This window comes from Gorilla gorilla, chromosome 4 (assembly GCF_029281585.2).
Source record: "Gorilla gorilla gorilla isolate KB3781 chromosome 4, NHGRI_mGorGor1-v2.1_pri, whole genome shotgun sequence".
Lineage (NCBI taxonomy): Eukaryota > Metazoa > Chordata > Mammalia > Primates > Hominidae > Gorilla > Gorilla gorilla.
Genome location: NC_073228.2, coordinates 30,276,087 through 30,299,779, shown reverse-complemented (window position 1 = coordinate 30,299,779; position 23,693 = coordinate 30,276,087). Strand labels below are relative to the sequence as shown.

The window sequence follows — 23,693 nt, the reverse complement described above, 5'->3', positions numbered from 1 at the left end:
AACTGCATATGTTTATAATTGCATATTTAGACTTGTTATACATTCTTGAGAGAATGGTTTTTTTGTTTGTTTGTTTGTTTGTTTTTGTTTTTTTGAGACAGGGTCTTACTCCAGTTGCCCAGGCTGGAGTGAAGTAGTGAGGTCATGGCTTACTGCAGCCTCAACTTCCTGGGCTCAGGTGATTCTCCCACCTCAGTCTCCTGAATAGCTGGGATTATAGGTACACGCCACTACACCTGGCTAATTTTTTTGTACTTTTAGTAGAGACAGGGTTTCATCATGTTACCTAGGCTAGTCTTGAACTCCTAAGCTCAAGCGATCTGCCCACCTCAGCCTCCCAAAGTGCTGGGATTGCAGGCAGAATGGCACTTTTATCATTATAAAATGTTAATTGTTTCTATTAACTTTTTTTTGTCTTAAGGGTCTATTTTATCTGATATTAGTATAACCAAACCAGCTCTCTTTTGTTTACTATTTGCATGGTATGTCTTTTCCCATCATTTTATTTTCAACCTATTTGTGTTTTTTAAACTAGTGTTTCTCTTGCAGACAGCATATATCACATTGTTTTCAATCCATTCAGCCAAACTTTGCCTTTAGATTGGAGTATTTAATCCATTTACATTTAATGTAATTGGATTTAATGTAATGTTATAAGATAGGATTTACTCAGCTATTTTGTAAAATACTCACTTTGCTATTTGCTTTCTATATGCCTTACGTATTTTGTTCTTCTGTCTTTCCATTACTTTCCATTTTCTCCAATAGACACTTTCCGGTATATAATTTTAATTCTCTTGTCATTTACATTACTATATTTTCTTATTTTTATTAGTGGTTGAAGAGTATAATAAACATATCAACCAGTAATAAACTAGTCAGGAAAATTGCCAACTTAATTTCAATAGTACACAAAAATGGTCCTTCTGTTCCCTCATCTGTCACCTTTGGGTTGTTATTGTCATATAAATTATATCTTTAAACACTGTATGCTGGTGCAGAAGAATTAACATTGTAGGTTGGATTGTTTACCCCTAGAAAGGTCTGTTTAAAGGTGGCCCTGGGCTGATGAATGAAAACTTAGATTCAGGAGGGTACCTGTGATTGACTGATAAGAGTGTCTCACTGTGCCTGAACTGTTTGAGTAAACAATATATTAATGCTGAATACTCATTCTCCTTTTGAGAGTCTAGTCTTCTGGAAACTGCTAGGCAGAGGCTGCCTATATGACCAGCCCCAGTAAAATCCCTGGGTGCTAATGAGTTCCTCTGATTAGAAATATTTCACACATGTTGCCACAACTCATTGCTCAGGGAAGTGTGTCCTGTGTAACTGCACTGGGAGAGGACACTTGGAAGCTTAAGACTGGCTCCCTAGACTTTGTCCGATGCACATGTTTTGTTCTCTTTGCTGACTGTGCTTGGTGTCATTTCACTGTAATAAATCCTAACCATGTATACAGTTATATCCTGATGCTATCTAACTGTTCCAAGTGACTTGCTGAACCTGAAGGTGGTCTTGGCAACCCACGAGACAATCACCACAGATTTACAATTATTGTTTTATGCAGTTGCTCTTTTAAAAAATCAAAAGAATTATAAGCAAGAAATACATTTATATTAACTTTTATATTTACGTATGTCGTTAACTTTGTGGGTATTCTTTATTTCATCATGTGCATCTGACTTACTTCCTAATATCCTTTCATTTCAGCCTGAAAGACTCCTTTTAGTATTTCTTGTAGGACAAGTTTGCTACAGAGTAATTCTCTTGGTTTTTGTTTATTTGGGAATGTCTTAATTTTTACCTTATTTCTGAAGGACAGTTTTGTTAGATATAGTATTCTTGGTTGACAGTCATTTCCTTTCAGCACTTTGAACATGTCAATTAACTGCTTCCTGGTCTGGAGGATGTTTTTTGTACATGATGAGTTATTTCTCTCTTGCCGCTTTCTAGATTCTGTCTTCTGGCTGTTTGATTTCAACCATCTAGATAGGAATCTCCCTGAGTTCATCCTACTTGGAGTTCGCTTATCTTCTTGGATGTATAAATTAACGTTTTTCATCAAATTCGGAATGTTTTCAGCCATAATTTCTTTAAATATTCTTTCTATTCTTTTTTCTCTCCTCTCCTTCTGGGACTCCAAATATGCATATGTTGGTACGCTTGATGAGGTTTTACAGGTCTCTGAGATTATGCTAGTTGTTCTTCATTCTTTTTCTTTCTGTTCTTCAGAGTAAATAATCTCAAATGATGTTTAAGTAAATCAATTCTTTCTTCTGCCTTCTTAAATCTGCTGTTGGGCCCCTGTAATGAATATTTCATTTTAGCTATTATACTTTCCAACTCCAGAATTTCAATTAGGTTTTTGTTAAGCAAATTTTATCTCTTTATTGATATTCCCTATTTAGTGAGGTGAGACATCATTCTCATAGTTTTTGACACAGTTTGCTTAGTTATTGAACATATTTGAACTAGCTTTCTCTCCTAAGGCATAGCTTTGTCTACTAAGACAAATGTCTGGGTTTCCTCAGGGAGAGTTTCTATTATTTTTTTCTCTTAGTTATACTTTCTTTGTTATGTGTCATGATTTTTGTTGAAAACAGTACATTTTAAATAATGTAATGTGGCAAATATAGAAATCGGATTATTCTCCCTCTTCAAGGTTTTTTGTTCTTGTAATTTTTCTAAAATAATCTTGTAAAGTCTGTATTCTGTCATCTGTGGTCATTGAAGACTGCTCGGTTAACTTAGTAGTCAGCTAATAATTAGACAGAGATTTCCTTAAATATCTAGAACCATCATGTCTCCCATTCTTTGCCAAGAGTCTCTGCATATATTGGGGCATAATTTCAATCCTCAGCACGGTAGGTAATAACTCTGATCTTGTTTTCACTTCCTGCTTCAGCAGAGCACCAAGGTGATAGCTTAGGGCCTTTTCAGGTCTTTTCTTAGCATGTCCACATCACTGGTCACATGCACTCTCCTACACATATGCATGGCCCACTAAAATCCCAGGAATATGTCAGAACTTTAAAAGCTCTCTATGGACATCGCATTCCTCAGCTTTTCTCTTTACATTTTTTGGCTAGCCTCTCACTTGCCCCAAATGTCATTCATTGTCTCAGGCAACTGTGAAGTTAAACAGCTGGCTGGGTGAGCTCTGAGTCAGGTCAAATAAAGATAGCCTTGTGAGTGGGGTCTTCCAGGAAACTCCCAGGTAGGTCACATAATTCTCTGGAAATGTACTCCAGACCTGTTTTGCTCCCTCCAATGACTGTCAGGTTGTTGGCTTTCCTCACGATTTCAGGCTATTGGTTTTTAAGGCTATTGTGAACTTGGAGAGAGGTGAGAACAGAGCAAGTTAAAATACCGCAAAGCTTACTGTTCTTACTGCAATTCAGCTATTTTTAAGGAGTAAATTCTTCCTAGAATGCTGTAACTTTTGGTTAATACCCAGAGTTTTGATAAAGTTGCTTCTAACTTATTTTTGCCTATTTTCTCATTGCTTTTAGAAATTTCAGAGGTCTTTGTTCTGCCATTTTTGAGGACCTTACCCAATTTGCTGGCACTCTGTTGAGGACATCTTCATCTATGTTTCAGAGGGATATTGATCTATAGTTGTTGTTGTTGTTTTAACTTTTATTTTAGTTTCAGGAATACATGTGCAGGTTTGTTATAGAGGCAGATTGCATGTCATGGGGATTTGTTGTGACAAATTGGGACCGATTATTTTGTCACCCAGGTAAAAAGCAGCGTAGTATCCAACAGGTAGTTTTCCTTGAATGGTAGCTCAACTCTTAGTTCAAACAGCTTAATTTTAAGCTCTCCACCCTCAAGTAGGCCCTGGTGTCTGTTGTTCCCTTCTCTGTCCACATATACTCAATATTTAGCTCCCGTGTATAAGTGAGAACATGTGGTATTTGGTTTTCTGTTCCTGCGTTAGTTCATTTAGAATAATGGCCTCCAGCTCCATCCATGTTGCTGCAAAGGACATGATCTTACTCTTTTTTATGGTTACATAGTATTCCATTGTGTATATGTACCACATTTTCTTAATCCAGTCTACTATCAATAGGCATTTAGGTTGATTCCATGTCTTTGCTACTGTGAACAGTGCTGTGATAAACATACAGATACATATGTCTTTATGGGAGAATGACTCACATTCCTTTGGGTATACACCCAATAATGGAATTGTTGGGTTGAACAGTACTTCTGCTTTAACTTCTTTCAGAAATCAACAAACTACTTTCCACAGTGGCTGAACTAATTTACATTCCCACCAGCAGTACATATATGGTCCATTTTCTCTGTAACCTTGCGAGCATCTGTTATTTTTTTTTTTGACTTTTTAACGATAGCCATTCTGACTAGTGTGAGATGTTATCTCATTGTGTATGTATGTGTTTTTTTGTTTTTGTTTGTTTGTTTGTTTTGAGACAGAGTCTCACTCTATTGCCCAGGCTGAAGTGCAGTGGCACAATCCCAACTCACTGCAAACTCCACCTCCCAGGTTCAAACGATTCTCCTGCCTTAGCCTCCCAAGTAGCTGGAATTACAGGTGTGTGCCACAACACCCACCTAATTTTTGTATTTTTAGTAGAGATGGGGTTTTGCCATGTTGGGCAGAGTGGTCTCCAACTCGACCTCAAGTGACCTGCCCGCCTTGACCTCCCAGTGCTGAGATTATAGGCGTGAGCCACCATGCCCAGCCACATTGTGGTTTTGATTTGCATTTCTCTAATGATAGTGTGTTGAACATTTTTTCATATGCTTCTTGGCCACATGCATGTCTCCTTTTGAGAAATGTCTGTTCATGTCCTTTGGCCGCTTTTTAATGGGGTTGTTTTTTGCTTGTCAATTTAAGTTCCTTATGGATTCTGGATATTAGACGTTTGTAAGATGAATAGTTTGCAAACATTTTCTCCCATTCTGTGGTTTGTCTTTACTCTGCTGATAGTTTCTTTTGCTGTGCAGAAGCTCTTAAGTTTAATTAAGTCCCATTCGTCGATTTTGTTTTTGTTGCAATTGCTTTTGGTGTCTTCATGATGAAATCTTTGCTAGAGCCTATGTCCAGAATGATATTTCCTAGGTTTTCTTCAAGGGTTTTTAGTTTAAGGTTTTACATTTAAGTCTTTAATTCACCCTGAGGTGGTTGTTGTATATAGTGTAAGGAAGGGGGTCCAGTTTCAATCTTCTGCTTACGGCTAGCCAGTTAGGTCCCACTTGTCAATTTTTGTTTTGTTGCAATTGCTTTTGAGGACTTAGTCACAAATTCTTTCCCAAATCTGATGTTTAGAACAGTATTTCCTAGGTTTTCTTCTAGGATTTTTATAGTTTGAGGTCTTACACTTAAATCTTTAATCCATCTTGAGTTAATTTTAATCCATCTTGAGTTGATTTTTGTATATGGTAAAAGGTAGGTAGGGGGTCCAGTTTCATTCTTTTGCATACAGCAAGCCAGTTACTCCCACACCATTTATTGAACAAGGAGTCCTTTCCCCATTGTTTATTTTTGCTAATTTTGTCAAAGATCAGATGGTTGTAGGTGTGCAGTTTTATTTTTAGGCTCTTAATAGTTTTCTTTTTTCCCCGCTTTTCCTTTTGTTTTTGTAGTCTTCATCTGGTTTGGTTGCTGGTTAATTCTGGTCTCATAAAATAAATTGGGAAGGATTGCATCTTCTGTTTTTTAGAAGAGATTATGTAAAATTTGTGTTATTTCTTCTTTAAATGTTTGGTAATATTTGCTAGTGAACACAGCTGGGTGAATTTTTAGAAGGCTTTTAACTATTAATTCTATTTCTTTGCTAGATAGCTATGCATGTTATCTATTTCATCTTGGCCTCGTAAAATAAATTGAGAAGGATTACATCTTCTATTTTTTAGAAGAGATCTTGTAAAATTTATGTTATTTCTTCTTTAAATGTTTGGTAATATTTGTTAATGAACACATCTGGGTGGAGAATTTTTTAGAAGGATTTTAACTATGAATTCTATTTCTTTGCTAGATAGCTATGCATGTTATCTATTTCATCTTGGGTGAATTTTGGTATTTTGTGGATTCTGTGGAATTAATCTACTTCATCTAAGTTATCAAATGTATATGTATAGAGTTTTTCGTAGTATTCTCATATTATTCTTTTAATGCCTGTGGAGTCTGTAGTTATACTATTAATACCTCTTTTATTCCTGATATTAGTAATTGTGGCTTCTCTTTTTTTTCTTTGTTAATTTTGCTAGAGGTTTATCAATTTTATTGATCTTTTCAAAGAGTCTATTTTTTTCTCTTTTTCAATTTTTATTTTATTTTAGATTCCAGGAGTACATGTGCAGGTTTGTTACAAAGGTATATTGCATGATGTTGAGTTTGGAGTACAATTGAACCTGTTACCCAGAAAGCAAGCATAGAACACAATAGGTAGCTTTTCAACCCTTGCTTCCCTCCTTCTCTGCCTCCACTTACATTCATTCCCTAGTGCCTATGTTCCCATCTTTAAGTCCATGTGTACCCATTGTTTATCTCCCACTTATAAGTGGGAACATATGGTATTTGGTTTTCTGTTTCTGTGTTAGTTTGCTTAGGATAATGGCCTCCAGTTGCATCCATGTTGCTGCAAGGACATGATTTCATTCTTTTTTAATGGCTGTGCAGTATTCCATGGTGTATATGTACCACATTTTCTTTATCTAGTCCACCGTTGATAGGTATTTGAGTTGCTTCTATGCCTTTGCTTTTGTGAATTGTGCTGTGATGAACACACAGCTGCATGTGTCTTTTTGGCAGAATGATTTATTTTCCTTTGGGCATATAACCAGTAAGGGGATTGCTGAGTTGAATGGTAGCTCAACTCTTAGTTCAAACAGCTTAATTTTCATTTCACTGATTTCATTATTTTTGTTACAATTCATCAATTTATACTTGTTTTTATTATTCCTTTTTTTCCTGTTTGCCTCACATTTATTTAGCTCTTCTTTTTCTAGCTTCATAAGGTAGAAACTAAGATCAATGATTTGAGGATGTTTTTTCCTAAAATAAGCATTTAATGACATAAATATCCATCTGAGCACTGCTTTAGCTGCAGTCCTTACATTTTGATATGCTGTATTTTCATTTTTGATCAGTTCAAAATATTTTCTAATTTTACTTGAAACTTGCTGTTTTGCCTATGGATTATTTAGAAATATGCTGCTTAATTTCCAAGTATTTGGACATTTTTCTGTTATTGATTTCTAGTTTAAACTAGATTACTAGTTTAATTCCATTACAGTCAGAGAACATACTGGACTTGAGTTGGCTAATAATGTTGCTCAAGTCATCTATATCTTTATTAGTTTGTCTACTAGTTCTGTTATTGAGAGGAATTTTGAAGTTTCCAAGTATAATTGTGTATTTGTCTATTTTTCTCTTCAGATCTGTCAGTTTTTGCTTCATGTATTTTGAAACCCTGTTTTGGGGTGCATACACATTTATGATTCTTATGTCTTCTTGGTGAATTCACCCTTTTATCATTATGTAATGTTCTCTTTTATCCCTAATTTTGTTTGCTTGGAATTCTACTTTATCTGGTATATTATACAGTTACTTGAGCTAGATCATTGGTATTTTGAATTCTGGTCTCCTTTCTTAATCTACCTGCTAGTGTTGACTTTTCAGAGTTCTCAAACAGCTACTCCCCATATTCTGTCTAGGTTTTTTAGACTACTAAATATGCTTACTTCATCTTATCTAGGACTGAAACGCCCAAACTATTTTTTAAAGTTAATTTTAGCTTTGTAAATTTTAACTTTTATCAAAGAAACACGAACACATAGTTTTATGTTTTCAACGAAAAACATAACTGTCCTTTCCCTACCCACCTCCTGTTTACAATTCCCATTCCTCAGAAACAATTACTTTCAATATTTTAGGTAGCTCTTCTGGTTATTTATCTCCATATTTCTAAGGAACATTGATCCCACTACTACTTCTTGGTTTTTGAACTTTAGAACTTACGTACTGATTCTCTCCTGTGGAAGATGTTTATTTCTCTTATACCACTGATACTTCACCATCCCTTCCTGGGAATATTAACAACTGAGTCACATAGTGCACTATAATTAGATTTCCTTTATTGTACAAGACTTTTTGCCTTCCCTGGAGTTAATAACTGCCTCTTCTTTTTGTGGATTAATTTTTAATGTTTTCTGTCATTAATCCCCAAACCATGCCATAGCTGTAAAAATTCTTCCAAGTATGGTCAAAACTTCTATCCTCTGAACTCAATTTAGACTACTTGCTGCACTGTTATCATTCCAGAGTTATCCTTCCTGGTTGTTTTAGGAATTATCTTTGCCTCTATTCTGGATTGGAACCCTAGTTCCCTGCATCCTTGATATTCCTTTTTAAATTTTTTTTTTTTTTTTTTGATGGAGCACATCTTCCAGTAACATCTTGAGAAAGTGTCCATTTGAAGCAAATGTTTTAGGTCCTTGTATGTTGAAGGCTTTATTTTGTCTTATAGTTTATTGATAGTTTGGCTCATGTAGAACTTAAGTTACAAATCAAAAATTTCCCTAAAATATTTGAAGACAATTTCTTCTACTTTTTTGGTTTCAATGTTGCTTTTCAGAAGTCTGTTGTGATTCTGATTCTCTATCTTTTGTAAGATAGAGACCTGTCTTTTTGTCTTTGGAAGATTTTAAGACTTTTTCTTTATCCTCTGGTACTTGGAAAGGGCACAGTGAAGTGCTTTGTAGCTTTTCCTCCTTTACCTGTGCCTGAGTGAGCCCCTTCAACCAGGAAATCATGTTACTCAATTCTGAGAAATTTTCTTGAGTTATTTCTTTGAGATGTTTCTTTCCTTTATTTTTTCTGTTCTCATGATCTGAGCCTTCTATGTATCAGAAGTTGGTTATTGCATACTGATCCTCTAATTTTCTAGTTCTTCTTTCCCGCTTTCTCTTTTTGATGTGGAAAATTTCCATTTTATCTTCCAAGCCCTATTATGCATTTAAAAATTGTTGGTATCATGTTAATTTCTAAGCACTTTTTCTTATTCTTTTGTTCTTGTTTCATGGAGGCAATATGGTACATCTCTATGGATATTAAGATTTATTTTTTGAAGATTTCTCCTATCTGGGGGTTGGCAAACTATAGCCTATAGTGCCTACAAAAATAGCCCATGTCTTGTTTTTGTACAGCCTCCAATTTGTAGGAATGGTCTTCACATTTTTTTTTTTTTTTGAGAAGGAGTCTCATTCTGTCGCCCAGGCTGAAGTGCAGTGGTACAATCTCGGCTCACTGCAACCTCCCCCTCCCAGGTTCAAGTGATTCTCCTGCCTCAGCCTCCTGAGTAGCTGGGATTACAGGCGTGCACCACCATACCTGGCTAATTTTTGTATTTTTAGTAGAGATGGGGTTTCACCATGTCGGCCAGGCTGGTCTCAAACTGCTGACCTCAAGTGATCATTTTTAAGAGGATTAAGGAAAAAACAAAAAATATGTGACAGAGACTGTATGTAGCCTGCAAAGCCTAAAATATACACAATAGTCCCCCACAGCCACAATCTTGCCTATGGTCAAAGTTACTCATGGTCAAATGTAGTCCAAAAATATTAAATGGAAAATTCCAGAAATAATTCATACATTTAAAAATGCATGCCCTTCTGAGTTGCATGATAAAAATCTCATGCTGTCCCACTCAGGATGTTAATCATCCCTTTGTCCACCATGTCCATGCTGTATACTCTTTTTGCCCATTAGTCACTTAGAAGCCATCTTGGTTATCAGATAGAAAAAACATAGTATACGTAGAGTTTGGTACTATCCATGGTTTCAGGCATTTAGTGGAGGTTGTGGAATCTATCTTCTGTGGATAAGGAGAGACTACTGTACTGTCTGGCCCTTTATAGAAAACACTGGCCAATCCTTGTTCTAGTCTGTTGTGTTGTTTCTATTTTCTCAGAGTTCTTCTGCTGTGTTTTTGTTTGCTTTGTTGGACTTGTTTTGTTGTTGTTGTTTTGGTCTGTTTTTCATGTTAAAGACTTTCTTTGACAATCTGGTGAAGACTCTGCACTTACTTAAGAGTAAGGCACTAAAAACTAAAACACTGATTGGCAGCTCTGAATGTATGGGTAGAGCTTATAGGCTGGGAAGTTTGCTATAGGGTAATTTGGTAGGAACTGGGCCAATTTGTAGATATTTTCTCATGGGGTGGTCAGTTTCCCTAAAAAGGAATTCTACACACTTGGGAGATGTAAGACTGATTGTCAGCCTACTCAGAGCTGAAAAGAAAAGGGGGGTGGAGTTCTCACATTCAGTATGTAAAATCCCCGTATATAATATTAACCTCCATCTTTAATACGTCCTCAGCTGTGCCTGGTGTTGAAGAATACAGAGACTCTGTTGTTCAACCTTTCCAGAAGTAAACCTGGGTGAGGGAGGAGGCTAATTGTTTCTTATACTAATTTGCAACCAAGCCACCTGTTTTTAAATCTTACTTTCATTGACATTTTAGATTGCTCCAAATCCTAGGCTTTTTCATGCATAAATCTGAAAGTTCTTGTTGACTATCATCAATGTAGATTTAAATTTCAGCTTTCTCTTGCCTGCTAAGTCATTCAGTCATTCAGCTGTTTTCCAGTGTTCAAAATGTGTTGATATCGCTTGTCTGTCACTGTCTCCTCTCTCTCTTTGTAATATTGTAGGTTTGACATTTTCATTTCTTTATTATCATAGGATTTTGAGGGGGTGAAGAGTAACATAAATGTTCAATTTTTCTACAAAGACAAAAAAATCTAAATTTTATAGGGCATTATTTTTTGATATTATTTTAAAGTAACCTATAGGCTCCAAGGCAACAGACCATAACACTGGGAAGGATAGGAAGAAGATTAATATTGTCAATACTACAGAAGAGTATTGAAAGTCAATGGAAAGTCAGTGTGCCACTGTATTTTGGTTCCAGTTTGATTTATGTTTAAAGCATTCTATGGTACGGTAGAAAGGTATTTCTGTTAATGAAACAATTCAAAGAAAAAAGATTTCACCTTTTCTTTTTACCATTGTTTTCAAACTGCTTTGCTTAAATGAATTATGCCCGCTTGAGACAAAGATTATACTTTCAGTAAAGCAACAAAGACTAGTTAGGAAACTCATAGTGCAGTTGTAACCTGGTTGCAAAACCATCTGGTATGTTTCCAAAGGCTGTTCTTGTATTTCATAGACTTATATTACTTCAAATACTCTAACAGTCCCATGTGTGCTTAAAAAAATTAACATTAAAAGGAATCCATTGGTTTCTGCTTACTTTAGATCTTCTGTATCCCTTACAAGAAGAGTGCCTCAGAGTATAAGCACCTTTTCTGTCAATCAATATACATTATGAGTTTTATTAAATAACATAAAACATTTGCTTGGTCTTTATTTTTTTAATTTAAAAAATTTTACTTATTGATTGGTTTTAAAAGGATAAGTTCCTTTGTAACAAATTATTAATTATTGACATTATTCCCTGAAAATCAGTAAAATGATAGCTGGGCTCTCCATTTAAAAAAATTAATAAAATTCTAAAAGTACAGTATTATATATCAATACTATAAATACATGATTTTTATGATATTCCAGGAAAGCATGTTTTGAAGCTCTAAAAGCTCTCTGGGCAATGTTGTATGGCAGGAAAAAGCACTGAACCTCACATTTTTCACTAATTCAACAAGCATTTGAGACTTAGTTGGTTGCTGAGAATGTAAAAACATGTAACACATGTTCAAGGAAGAAAACAGATAGGCTATTACAATACAATGAGATATGTGCTATAATACAGATAGCAACCAAAATGCTATAGGTTTACTAAGGTATAAATAACTCTAGTTGGAGAAGTTTTAAAGGTCCTCATAAGGGACATGACTTTCAATGAGGTTTTGATTGCTAAATTTGCCAAATGAATTGTATGATAACTTATAAGCCAAGGCAAAGCGTAATGAAATAATATAGCATGTTTGATAGTTTAATAGTGACATACTTATGTTTAATAGTGAAAAATTTGGTGGCTAGAGGTAGAGGATAAGGATGAAAAAGCAGGTATTACAGTTTTAGAAGTGGATGGGACCAAGATGTAAAGGGCCATTTAGTAGCCATGTGGCCTTAGAAAAATAATTTAATTTCTCACAACCAGTTTAAAAACAATTCAGGCTGAGGCAGGTGGATCATCTGAGGTCAGGAGTTTGAGACCAGCCTGGCCATCATGGTGAAACCCCGTCTCTACTAAAAATATAAAAATTAGCTGGGCATGGTAGTGCGTGCCTGTAATCTCAGCTACTCAAGAGGTTGAGGCAGGAGAATCGCTTGAACTTGGGTGGAGGAAGATGCAGTGAGCCAAGACTGCACCACTGCACTGGGCGACAGAGCGAGACTCCATCTCAAAAAAAAAACAAACAAACCCAAAAAAACCCAAACAAACAAACAAACAAACAAAAACAAAGCAAATAAAACATCAAGTAGCAACATGCATTGCTACTGGAAGTGATTGGTAGAAGAATCAAATGAGATAATATATGTGGAGAAGGTTTGTAAACGAGAAAACCACATACAAATATGACTTTTGTTTCACATGGTTTCTTGAAATTCAAGGCATTGCTTATACTAAAAGGAAGAAAAAAATCAACTGAGCTAAGAATACTTATTTTCCGCAAATTGAGTATAATGACTAAAAGTCAACAATTTCAAAAATATATTCAAGCTCCCCTAGAAACTATTAGCTGAATATTAAAATTCAAAAAAAAAAATGTCAATCAGCAGGGAGACACAAAGTAAGCAGATGTGATGCTTCAATAACCTGCAGTGCAACTTGATTCCAAGTAAAATGGGATTTCTAGGGAGAAAAGGGGAGCAGGATCTCTGTAGCTTAACCATAGACCTGAATCACTCAGTTTGAAGAAAAACACATGCAGAATACCATTCTAAAATGATGGGGAGTGGCTGGGTGTGGTGGCTCACGCCTGTAATCTTAACACTTTGGGAGCCTGAAGCAGGAGGATCACTTGAGGCCAGGAGTTCAAGACCAGCCTGGCCAACATAGCGAAACCCGTCTCTACTAAAAATACAAAAATTAGCCAGGCGTGGTGGCATGTGCCTGTAATCCCAGCTACTCAGGAGGTTGAGGTAGGAGAATCGCTTGAACCCGGAAGGTAGAGGTTGCAGTGAACTGAGATCGCACCACTGCTCTCCAGCCTGGGAAACAGAGCAAGACTCTCTCAAAAAAAAATAATAATAATAATAATAAACAAAAATAAAAAATAAAATGATGGGGAGTACAGTGGGTGACATGTTCTAGGGCTTAAATCTAGTTGTAGTCTTATGTCTAAGCTATACACAAATACACATAGCTTATGTATTTGTATATATATGCATATAGCTATGTCTAAGCGATACACAAATCTGAACCCACCATGCCATCTGGTTTACAAATGGGCTAATGTAAATACACAAGACACTAGAAAAATAAAAATTTTTTATTTGACTGGTTAAGATTATGATTAGTTGTGGGACTTCTGGTTGAAGTGCAAATATGTCACCTGGTCATGTTTTCATGATTTTACTCTTAACCAATTTCTTTTTTTTAGATGGAGTCTCCCTCTGTTGCCCAGACTGGAGTGCAGTGGCGCAATCTTAGCTCAACGCAACCTCCACCTACCAGGTTCAAGCAATTCTTCTGCCTCAGCCTCCCCAGTAGCTGGGACTACAGACGCACACCACCATGCCCAGCTAATTTTTGTACTTTAGTAGAGACGGGGTTTCACCACATTGACCAGGCTGATCTCAAACTCCTGACCTCAGGTGATCCGCCCCCCTCCACCTACCAAAGGGCTGGGATTACAGGCATGAGCCACCTCACCTGGCCCAACCTGTTTCTATGAATTATCCAAATGCCTTACAGCTTCACTAGGAAATAAATAATTACATGGTGAAGTTAATTAAAATTTCATAGAGAATATAAAATGTTAATTTGTGGGCCGAACGTGGTGGCTCACGCCTGTAATTCCAGCACTTTGGGAGGCCAAGGCAGGCGGATCACAAGGTCAAGAAATTGAGACCATCCTGGCCAACATGGTGAAACCCCATCTCTACTAAAAATACAAAAATTAGCCAGGCGTGGTGGTGCGAGCCTGTAGTGCCAGCTACTTGGGAGGCTGAGGCAGGAGAATTCCTTGAACGCAGGAGGCAGAGGTTGCAGTGAGCTGAGATTGTGCCACTGCACTCCAGCCTGGCTACAGAGCGAGACTTCATCTCAAAAAAAAAAAAAAAAAATGTAATTTGCACAAAACCTAATTATAGCATTTATAAATTAGATGTTGATGCCCTACAATATGAAATTAAGGGATAGTAATGCACCACATAATGATGTTTCAGTCAGTGTGAAGTGCATATATGATAGTGGTCCCATAAGATTATAATGGAGCTGAAAAATTCCTATCACCTAGTGATGTCACCATTGTAACATTATAGCACAATGCATTACAAGTGCTTGTGGTGATGCTGGTGTAAACAAACCTACTGTGCTGCTAGTCTTATAAAAGTATAGCACATACAATTATGTATGGTATATAATACTTGATAATGATAATAACTGTGTTACTGGTTTGTGTATTTACTATACTGTACTTCTTATCAGTAGAGTGTACTCCTTTCACTTACATTAAAAAAAAAAGTTAACTATAAAACAGCTTCAGGCAGATCCCTCAGGAAGAATTCCAGAAGAAGGCATTGTTATCATAGGAGATGACAGCTCCATGCATGTTATTTATTGGTCCTGAAGACCTTCCAGTGATTCAAGACATGGAGGTAGAAGACAGGGATATTAATGCTCCTGATCCTGTGTAGGCCTAGGATACTACATGAGTGTTTATGTCTTCATTTTTTTTTTTTTTGAGATGGAGTCTCGCTCTGTCGCCCAGGCTGGAGTGCAGTGGGGTGATCTTGGCTCACTGCAGCCTCCACCTCCCGGGTTCAAGTAATTCTCCTGCCCCAGCCTCCCAAGTAGCTGGGATTATAGGCACCTGCCACCACATCCAACTAATTTTTGTATTTTTAGTAGAGATGGGGTTTCACCACGTTGGCCAGGTTGCTATCGAACTCCTGACCTTAAGTGATCTGCCCACCTTGGCCTCCCAAAGTGCTGGATTACAGGCTTCAGCTATTGCGCTCCCCATGTCTTCATTTTTAACAGAAAAGTTTAAAAAGTAAAAAAAAAATAAATAAAAATTTCAAAAATAGAAAAAGCTTATAGAATAAGGATATAAAAAATTATTTTTGTACAGCTGTATAATTTGTGTTTTAAGCTAAGTGTTGTAAAAGAGTCAAAAAGGTAAAAAAAAAGATAAAAAGATAAAAAGTTTATAAAGTAAAAAAGTTACAGTAAGCTGGGCACAGTGGCGTGTGCCTGGAGTTCCAGCTACTTGGGGAGGCTAAGGTGAGAGGACTGCTTGAACCCAGGTGTTCGAGACCAGCCTGGGCAACATAGCCATACCTCATCTCTCAAAAAGAAAAAGTCAGAATAAGCTCAGGGTAATTTATTATTGAAAAAATAAAAATAAATAAATTTAGTATAGCCTAAGTGTACAGTGTTTATAAAGCCTACAGTTAGTGTACAGTAATGTCCTAGGCCTTCACATTCACTCACTACTCGGTCGACTCACTCAGAGCAACTTACAGTCCTGTAAGCTCTATTCGTGGTAAGTGCCATATACATTTGTACCATTTTTAATATACTGTATTTCTATACCATATCTTTGCTGTACTTTTACACTTATATACTCAATTATTTATCCTTGTGTTACAATTGTCTATAGTACAGTAACATGCTGTATAGGTTTGTGATCTAGGAACAATAGGTTATATCATATAGCCTATATGTGTAGTAGACTACACTATCTAGATTTGTGTAAGTACATTTTATAATGTTCCCACAACAATACAATTGCCTAACAACTCACTTCTCAGAATATATCCGTTATTAAGTGATGCATGACTGTATAAAATGATGATTTAAAAATGAGTCTCACAAAGCACAAATCTTAATGGGCAAGAATGTTTAGAAGTCGGAGTATCATGATTAAATGTTTAGTTGGTGTTAATTCTTTAGGATCACGATTATAGCTTGTTTTAACCCTTCTTCAATGATTTGCTAATTTTTTTTTTTTTTTTTTTTTTGAGACATGGTCTGGCTCTGTTGCCCAGGCTGGAATGCAGTGGCATGATTTTGGCTCACTGCAACCCCCACCTCCCAGGCTCAAGCGATCCTCCTACCTCAGCCTCCCGAGTAGCTCACATCTGTAATCCCAGCACTTTGGGAAGCTGACGTGAGTGGATCACTTGAGGCCAGGAGTTCCAGACCAGCCTGGCCAACATAGTGAAACCCCATCTCTACTAAAAATACAAAAATTAGCTGAGCATGGTGGCGCACGCCTGTAATCCCAGCTACTCAGGAGGCTGAGGCAGGAGAATTGCTTGAACCCGGGCGATGGAGGATGCAGTGAGCCGAGATCACGCCACTGCACTCCAGCCTGGGCGACACAGTGAGGCTGTCTAAAACAATAATAATAATAATAATAATTAATTATTTTATTTTTTCTTTAATTATTAAATATCCTTCAGTTTCAATGTTATCCTTCAACATTATCACTATACATAAAAGACACAAGAAAATATAGATTGTAATCACATTGTTATCTAAAGCTTACAAATAACATTAAAATGAAAATGATTTTTTTTTCTGTCAGATGTCTTCTTTACATAGAAGCAGAATGAAAAATTGTGCAACTACAGAAGCTCACTGGGCAGTAAAATAGATTTGTTTCTATTTGATGATATTTTAACAGATACACAGATTCCATACTGAAAGTACACTTTCAAATAGAATATCTCCTCACACTGGCTGGTATATCAATTTTCTTCCCTGACATTTTGGGGGAGGTGAGGAGAGAGGTCTGTTTATCTATAAAATTGTTATCTGAGCTTTGATATTCACAAGAAAAAACTTTTTTGATTTGATAAGCTTTCTTTAATATTTACTGAGCATCTTTGTGTGCTATTCATTGTTAGATCAATCACAAAATTTCTTTAAACTTTAGCAAATTGTGAGTTTTGTTTTGGGAATAACTTATTCTTATTTACTCTTTTCAAATTCTACTTGTGACAGCTATCATTGAATACATACCAGTTCCTACGGTTCCAGTTAAATAAAATTTTACCAAGTTTATTATAAAGAGTAAAGTAGCAAGACTAGATTTATATATATAGCCCTGTCACAGATAATATTATATTAAATTTCACTCCACTTACCTACCAAGGGCCTGGTTTAAGGCCCTGTATGCTTGAATTTCATACCACTGACGGCCAGGTAGAAGACCTCTCAATTTTGAATGGTGGTCATTGTATTGTCGTTTTAGTTCAACCTAATAATTTTAAAATATATTTAAAAAATTAGTAGATAATTAAAGCTCATTTTAAACATCATATTAACTTCTAACAGTTTGAATATACATATTTTTAGGGTAGAGATTTTATTTTGTTTTTCAGTACTGATTTTTTTCGTTTCATTTAAAATAGTTTTATTTAGCTTCACATTCCTTAAATTACCTAATGCATATAACTAATCAGCTGTGTGATCTCAAGCAGTTTTATTGAACTTACATTCATTAAATCCACACAATTTTCAGTGTACAAGTAGGTGAGTTTTGACATATATAGTAATGTAACCACCATCATAATATAGAACATTTTCATCACCCCCAAAAGTTCCCTCTTATCCCTTTATAGTAAATTTCTTTCTTCCACTGCTGGCCCTGGCCACCACTGATCTGCTTTCTGTTTTGCCCTTTATAGAATTTCATATAAATATTATCATATACTATGTAATGACTTGTGACATTTTTCATTTAATATACTTTTAGAATTCATTCATGTTGAAAGGTTTATGAGTAGTTCATTCTTTTACGTTTATCCAGTCTGGTAATCTCTGCTTTTTAATTGCAATGTTTAGACCATTTACATTTAATGTAGTTATTGTTATGATTGGGTTTAAGACTACCACCTTGCTTCCCCCCTACCCCTCCAATCTGTACCATTTTGTTTTTATCTTTTGGATCAATCAAGTTCCCCCCTCCCCCCACTAATGCTTCCATATGATTTCCACTACTGGATTATTAGCTATGTCTTTGTGTGTGTGTGATTCCTCTAGGGTTTATGATATACATCCTTATTAGTCTACCTTAAAATAATATTTTACCACTTCACATATGATGTAAAAACAATACCACAATACACTTCCATTTCCTTTTATTGTCCTTTATGCTATTGCTGCCATACATTTTAGTTTTATATGTGCTATAAACCCATAAAACATTTTGATTATGCTTTAAACAGTACATTATCTTTTAATTTTAAATAAGTTTATAATTTTGAAATAAGTTTAGATTTACAGAAAAGTTCCAAAGATAGTACAGAGATTCCTTATACCCTTTACCCAATTTCCCCTAATGTTAACATCTTATATTACTATAGCTCATGTCAAATTAAGAAATTAACATTAGTACATTAGTATTAAATAATCTATGTATTTTATTCAGATTTCTGTTTTGTCCCAAAAGATTATCTTTTAAAAGATACCGTATTTACCCACAGATTTACCATTTCTGGCACTCTTCATTTTCTCACGTAGATTTAAATTTCCATCTGGTATCATTTTCCTTCTACCTGAAGAACTTTCTTTAATATTAGCAGTGCACGTTTGCTAGCAATGAGTTCTTTCAACTTTTCTTTTTCTGAAAAGCCTTCACTATCTTCATTTTTAAGAGATTGTCCCACTTGATCAAGAATTCTAAATTGACAGGTTTTTTCCTTTTGTTAAAGATGGCTTCTCATTATTTTCTGATTTGCATAGTTCTGAAGAAAAAATATGCTATTGTCCTATCTCTGTAATGTTCCCCTTTCTTTTAGCGACTTTGGATTGGATTACAGTGTGCTGTTGTGTGTATTTTGCTTGCGTTCTTATTAAGCTTCTTGGACCTGTGGGCTTATAGTTTCTATCAAACTTGAAAATTTTTCAGCCATTATTTCTCTAAATATATATATTCTTCTGCCTCAAAACTCTTCTTCTTAGACTCCAATTACAACTATATTAGACTACTTTATATTACTCCACATGTCACTGACCCTCTTTTTTTTCACTCTACACTTCATTTTGGATAATTTTTATTTATAAGATTTCAAGTTCACCAAATTTTCCTTCTGCAGTGTCTAATCCATCCAGTGTATTTTTTGTTTCATATAGAGAGATTTCACGTAGGTATTTAAAAAATAGCTTCTGTTTCTCTTTTCAGTATGCTCATGTTTTCTGCTATCTTCTTTGAACTTACAGAGCATAAAACATAAGATATTTTAAAAATCCTTGTCTGCTAGCCAGTTCTAACATCTCTGTCATTTCTGGTTTTGTTTCTATTGATTTTCCTCTATATTATGGGTTAAATTCTCTTCTTTGCATGCCTGCTAATTTTTGATTGGATACTAGACATTGTGGGCATTAAGTCAGTGGTTACTGGATTTTGTTGTGAATGCAATTAGGGTCCTTGGAACCAGTTCATTCTTTGGCAGCTTTGTTAGGGAAAGTCAAGAGCAGCCTTTAGTCTAGGGCTAATTTATCCCCCATACAAAGGTGAAACTCTACTGATGACTGTTTCAAGTACCCCATGTGTTATGAAGTTTTTCTCTTCTGGCTGCTGGGAACTCAAACTATTCCCAGACTTTGTAAGCTCTAGGAATTTTTCTGCCTACTCATTTCCCTGGCCTTATGTAGCTTCCTCTCATGTATATGCCAATCAGTACTCGACCAAAAACTTAAGGGGACGCCTATGCAGATACCTGGAGCTCTCTCTCTACGTAGCTCCATCCTCTCTAGTACTCTACCTTGCAAATTCTAGCTGCCATGGACTTTCCCTAAACTTTATCTCTTTAACTCAGTGTGACCACTGAGCTCTGTTTGAGTTTATTCTCCCTGAACTGTGGCCTAGTAATTGTCTCCAGGTAATAATCTGGTGCAATTGTAGTATTCCAGGACAAGTATATCAAATGGTACAGTTGTCCCTTGGTATCCATGGGTGATTGGTTTCAGAACTTCCCTCAGATACCAAAATCCATGGATGCTCAAGTCCTTGATACAAAATGACTTAGTATTTGCATAACCTATGCATATCCTCCTTTATACTTTAAATAATCTCTGGATTACTTTAATAGCTAATATGATGTAAAGCTATGCAAATAGTTGTTACATTGTAGTGTTTAGGGAATAATGACAAGAAAAAAATCTGTACATGTTCAGTACAGAAGCAATTTTTTTTCAAATATTTTTGATTCACACTTAGGTGAATCCACAGATGCAGAACCCATAAATACAGAGGGCCAATTGTGTATTTTTGTAGTAGAAGCCTAAATAAAGATATGTGGAGTTACTTTCTTGAAGGAAATCATTATATTGAAGAGACATTGCCCCCCCCCATGTTTATTCAGCACTAGTCTCAATAACCAAGATATGGAATCAACCTAGGTATCCAACAACAGATAAGTGGATAAAGAAAATGTGGTATATATACACAATGGAATACTAAACAGTCATAAAAATGAATGAAATCCTGTTATTCACGGCAACATGGATGGAACTGAGGACACTACCTTAAGTGAAATAAGTAAAAAACATAAAGTTAAACACCACATGTTCTTGCTCATATGTGGAAGCTTAAAAATGTTAATCTCGGCCAGGCACGGTGGCTCAGGCCTGTAATCCCAGCACTTTGGGAAGCTGAGGCAGGTGGATCACGACGTCAGGAGATCAAGACCATCCTGGCTAACACGGTGAAATCCCGTCTTTACTAAAAATACAAAAAATTAGCCAGGTGTGGTGGCAGGTGCCTGTAGTCCCAGCTACTCGGGAGGCTGAGGCAGAAGAATGGCATGAACCCAGGAGGCGGAGGTTGCAGTGAGCCAAGATCGCGCCACTGCACTCCAGCCTGCGTGACAGAGCGAGACTCTGTCTCAGAAAAAAAAAAAAAAAAAAAAAAAAAGGTTAATCTCATAAAAATAAAAAGTAGAACAGAGGATACTAGCAGATGGGAAGGGGAGAAGGAAGGGAGGGATGGGGAGATATTTGTTTTTTGTCTTGTTTTTTCGAGAGACAGGGCCTCAGTCTGTCCCCCAGACTGGACGGCAGTGGTGCGATCATGGCTTACTTCAGCCTTGACCTCCTGGGCTCAAGTGATTCTCCCACCTCAGCCTCCCAAGTAGGTTGGACTACAGGTGCCATGCCTGGCCAATTTTTTTCTTTTTTAATTTTTATAGAGATGGGTTCTTGCTATGTTGCCTATGATGGTCTCCAACTCATAAGCTCAAGAAAACCTCCCACCTTGACCTCCCAAAGTGCTAGGAATACAGGCATGAGCCACTGCGTCTGGCTGAGATTTGTTAAAGGATATAAAGTTACAGCTAGATAGAAGGAATAAGTTCTAATCTTTCATACCACAGTAGGATGACTATAGTTAACAATATTACATCATTTCAAATAACTAGAAGGAGGAGATTACATGTTCCATACACAAAGAAATGATAAATGTTTGAGATGACAGATACGCTAATTACCCTGATCTAATCAATAAACATCATATGTATCAAAACATCACTATGTACCCTATGAATATGTACAATAATTATCTGTCAACTAAAAAATAAAATAAAGAGTAAACTTTTCAGAAACATTTTAGGCTTTCAAGATATATTAACAAAACTTATACAGCAGTTCCCTCTTATCTGCAGTGGTTTAAGTTAACTGCGGTCAACTGTGGTCCAAAAATATTAAATAAAAAATTCCAGAAATAATTTATGTTTTAAAATGCCCACTGTTCTGAGTAGCATGATGACATCTCATGCTATATCCTGCTCCATCCCACTCAGATGTGAATCATCCCTTTGTCCAGTATATCCATGCTGTACATACTACCCACCAGCAGTTAGTAGTTACTTAGTAGCTGTCTAGGTCTAATCGAGTGTCATGGTATTGCAGTGCTTAGGTTCAAGTGACCTCTATTTTACTTAGTAATACTTTTCTAAATTGTAAACCTACTCAAGAAAAAACAAAGTATTTTCCGTGTACTCTATAACACTATTAACTTTTTTTTTTTTTTTGAGACAGTCTCGCTCCATTGCCCAGGCTGGAGTGCAGTGGCATGATCTTGGCTCACTGCAACCTCCACCTCCCAGGTTTAAGCAGTTCTCCTCTCAGCCTCCCAAGTAGCTGGGACTACAGGCGGCCGCCACCATGCCTAGCTAATTTTTGTATTTTTAGTAGAGTTGGGATTTCACATTGTTGGTCAGGCTGGTCTCAAACGCCTGACCTCAGGTGATCCACCTGCATTGGCCTCCCAAAATGCTGGGATTACAGGCATGAGCCACTGTGCCCAGCCACTATTAACCTTTTTAAATAAAAGAACATGCTTTAGGAAAGAAAACAGAACAGTACACTTCTGAAAAGCAGCTTTCAAATTGGGAGGTTAAAAATTTTTATCTTACTGTAAAAATAAAATCTAAGCTTTTTTTTTTTTTTTTTTTTTTTTAACACGGAGTCTTGCTCTGTCGCCAGGCCGGAGTACAGTGGCGCGATCTTGGCACACTGCAACCTCTGCCTCCCAAGTTCAAGAGATTCTCCTGCCTCAGCCTCCCGAGTAGCTGAGACTACAGGCGTGCGCCACCACGCCCAGCTAATTTTTTGTATTTTTAGTAGAGACAAGGTTTCACCATGTTGACCAGGATGGTCTCGATCCCTTGACCTCGTGATCCACCCGCCTTGGCCTCCCAAAGCGCTGGGATTACGGGCGTGAGCCACTGTGCCTGGCCAAAATCTAAAAACCCAAAACCCCACCCTTTTTATTTTACATTCCCTCAAAAGAATCTGTCAAATTTCTAAAATGAAACTTTACAACTAGAATATAAAGGACATATAAAGGACATAGACTTTGCCTTTTTTTTTTTTTTTTTGGACAGAGCAGGCTGAAGTGCAGTGGTGCGATCTCAGCTCACTGCAATCTCCACCTCCTGGGTTGAAGTGATTCTCCTGCTTCGGCCTCCCAAGTAGCTGGGATTACAGGTGCAGGCCACCATGCCCAGCTAATTTTTTGTGTATATATATTTATTTTGTTTGTTTGTTTGTTTTTTAGTAAAAACAGGGTTTCACCATGTTGGCTAGGCTGGCCTCGAACTCCTGATCTCAGGTGATCTGCCCGCCTCAACCTCCCAAAGTGCTGGGATTACAGGTGTGAGCCACCACGCCCAGCCAACTTTGCTTTTTTCTTTTTCTTTTTTTTTGAGACGGAGTCTTGCTCAATCACCCAGGCTGGAGTACGGTGGCATGATCTCGGCTCACTGCAACTTCTGCCTCTTGGGTTCAAGTGATTCTCCTGCCTCAGCCTCCCGAGTAGCTGGGACTACAGGTGCATGCCACCATGCCCAGCTATTCTTTTGTATTTTTAGTAGATAGGGGGTTTCACTGTGTTAGCCAGGTGATCTTGATCTCCAGACCTGGTGATCCCTCCGCCTCGGCTTCCCAAAGGGCTGAGATTACAGGCATGGAGCCACTGCCCCCAGCCCAACTTTGCTTTTTAGGGTAACATAA

At 36.8% G+C, this 23,693-nt stretch overlaps 1 protein-coding gene across 3 annotated transcripts in view; it reads right to left on the bottom strand.

The window, feature by feature from the left end:
* Positions 1–23,693, bottom strand: part of BRIP1 (BRCA1 interacting DNA helicase 1) — a 182,745-nt gene that overhangs the window by 17,354 nt on the left and 141,698 nt on the right. For all 3 annotated transcript variants that reach the window (XM_019026137.4, XM_055386965.2, XM_055386968.2), the window contains one exon: positions 17,324–17,436. In XM_019026137.4, coding sequence (XP_018881682.2) covers positions 17,324–17,436 — 113 coding nt within the window. The remainder of the gene's footprint in view (positions 1–17,323; positions 17,437–23,693) is intronic.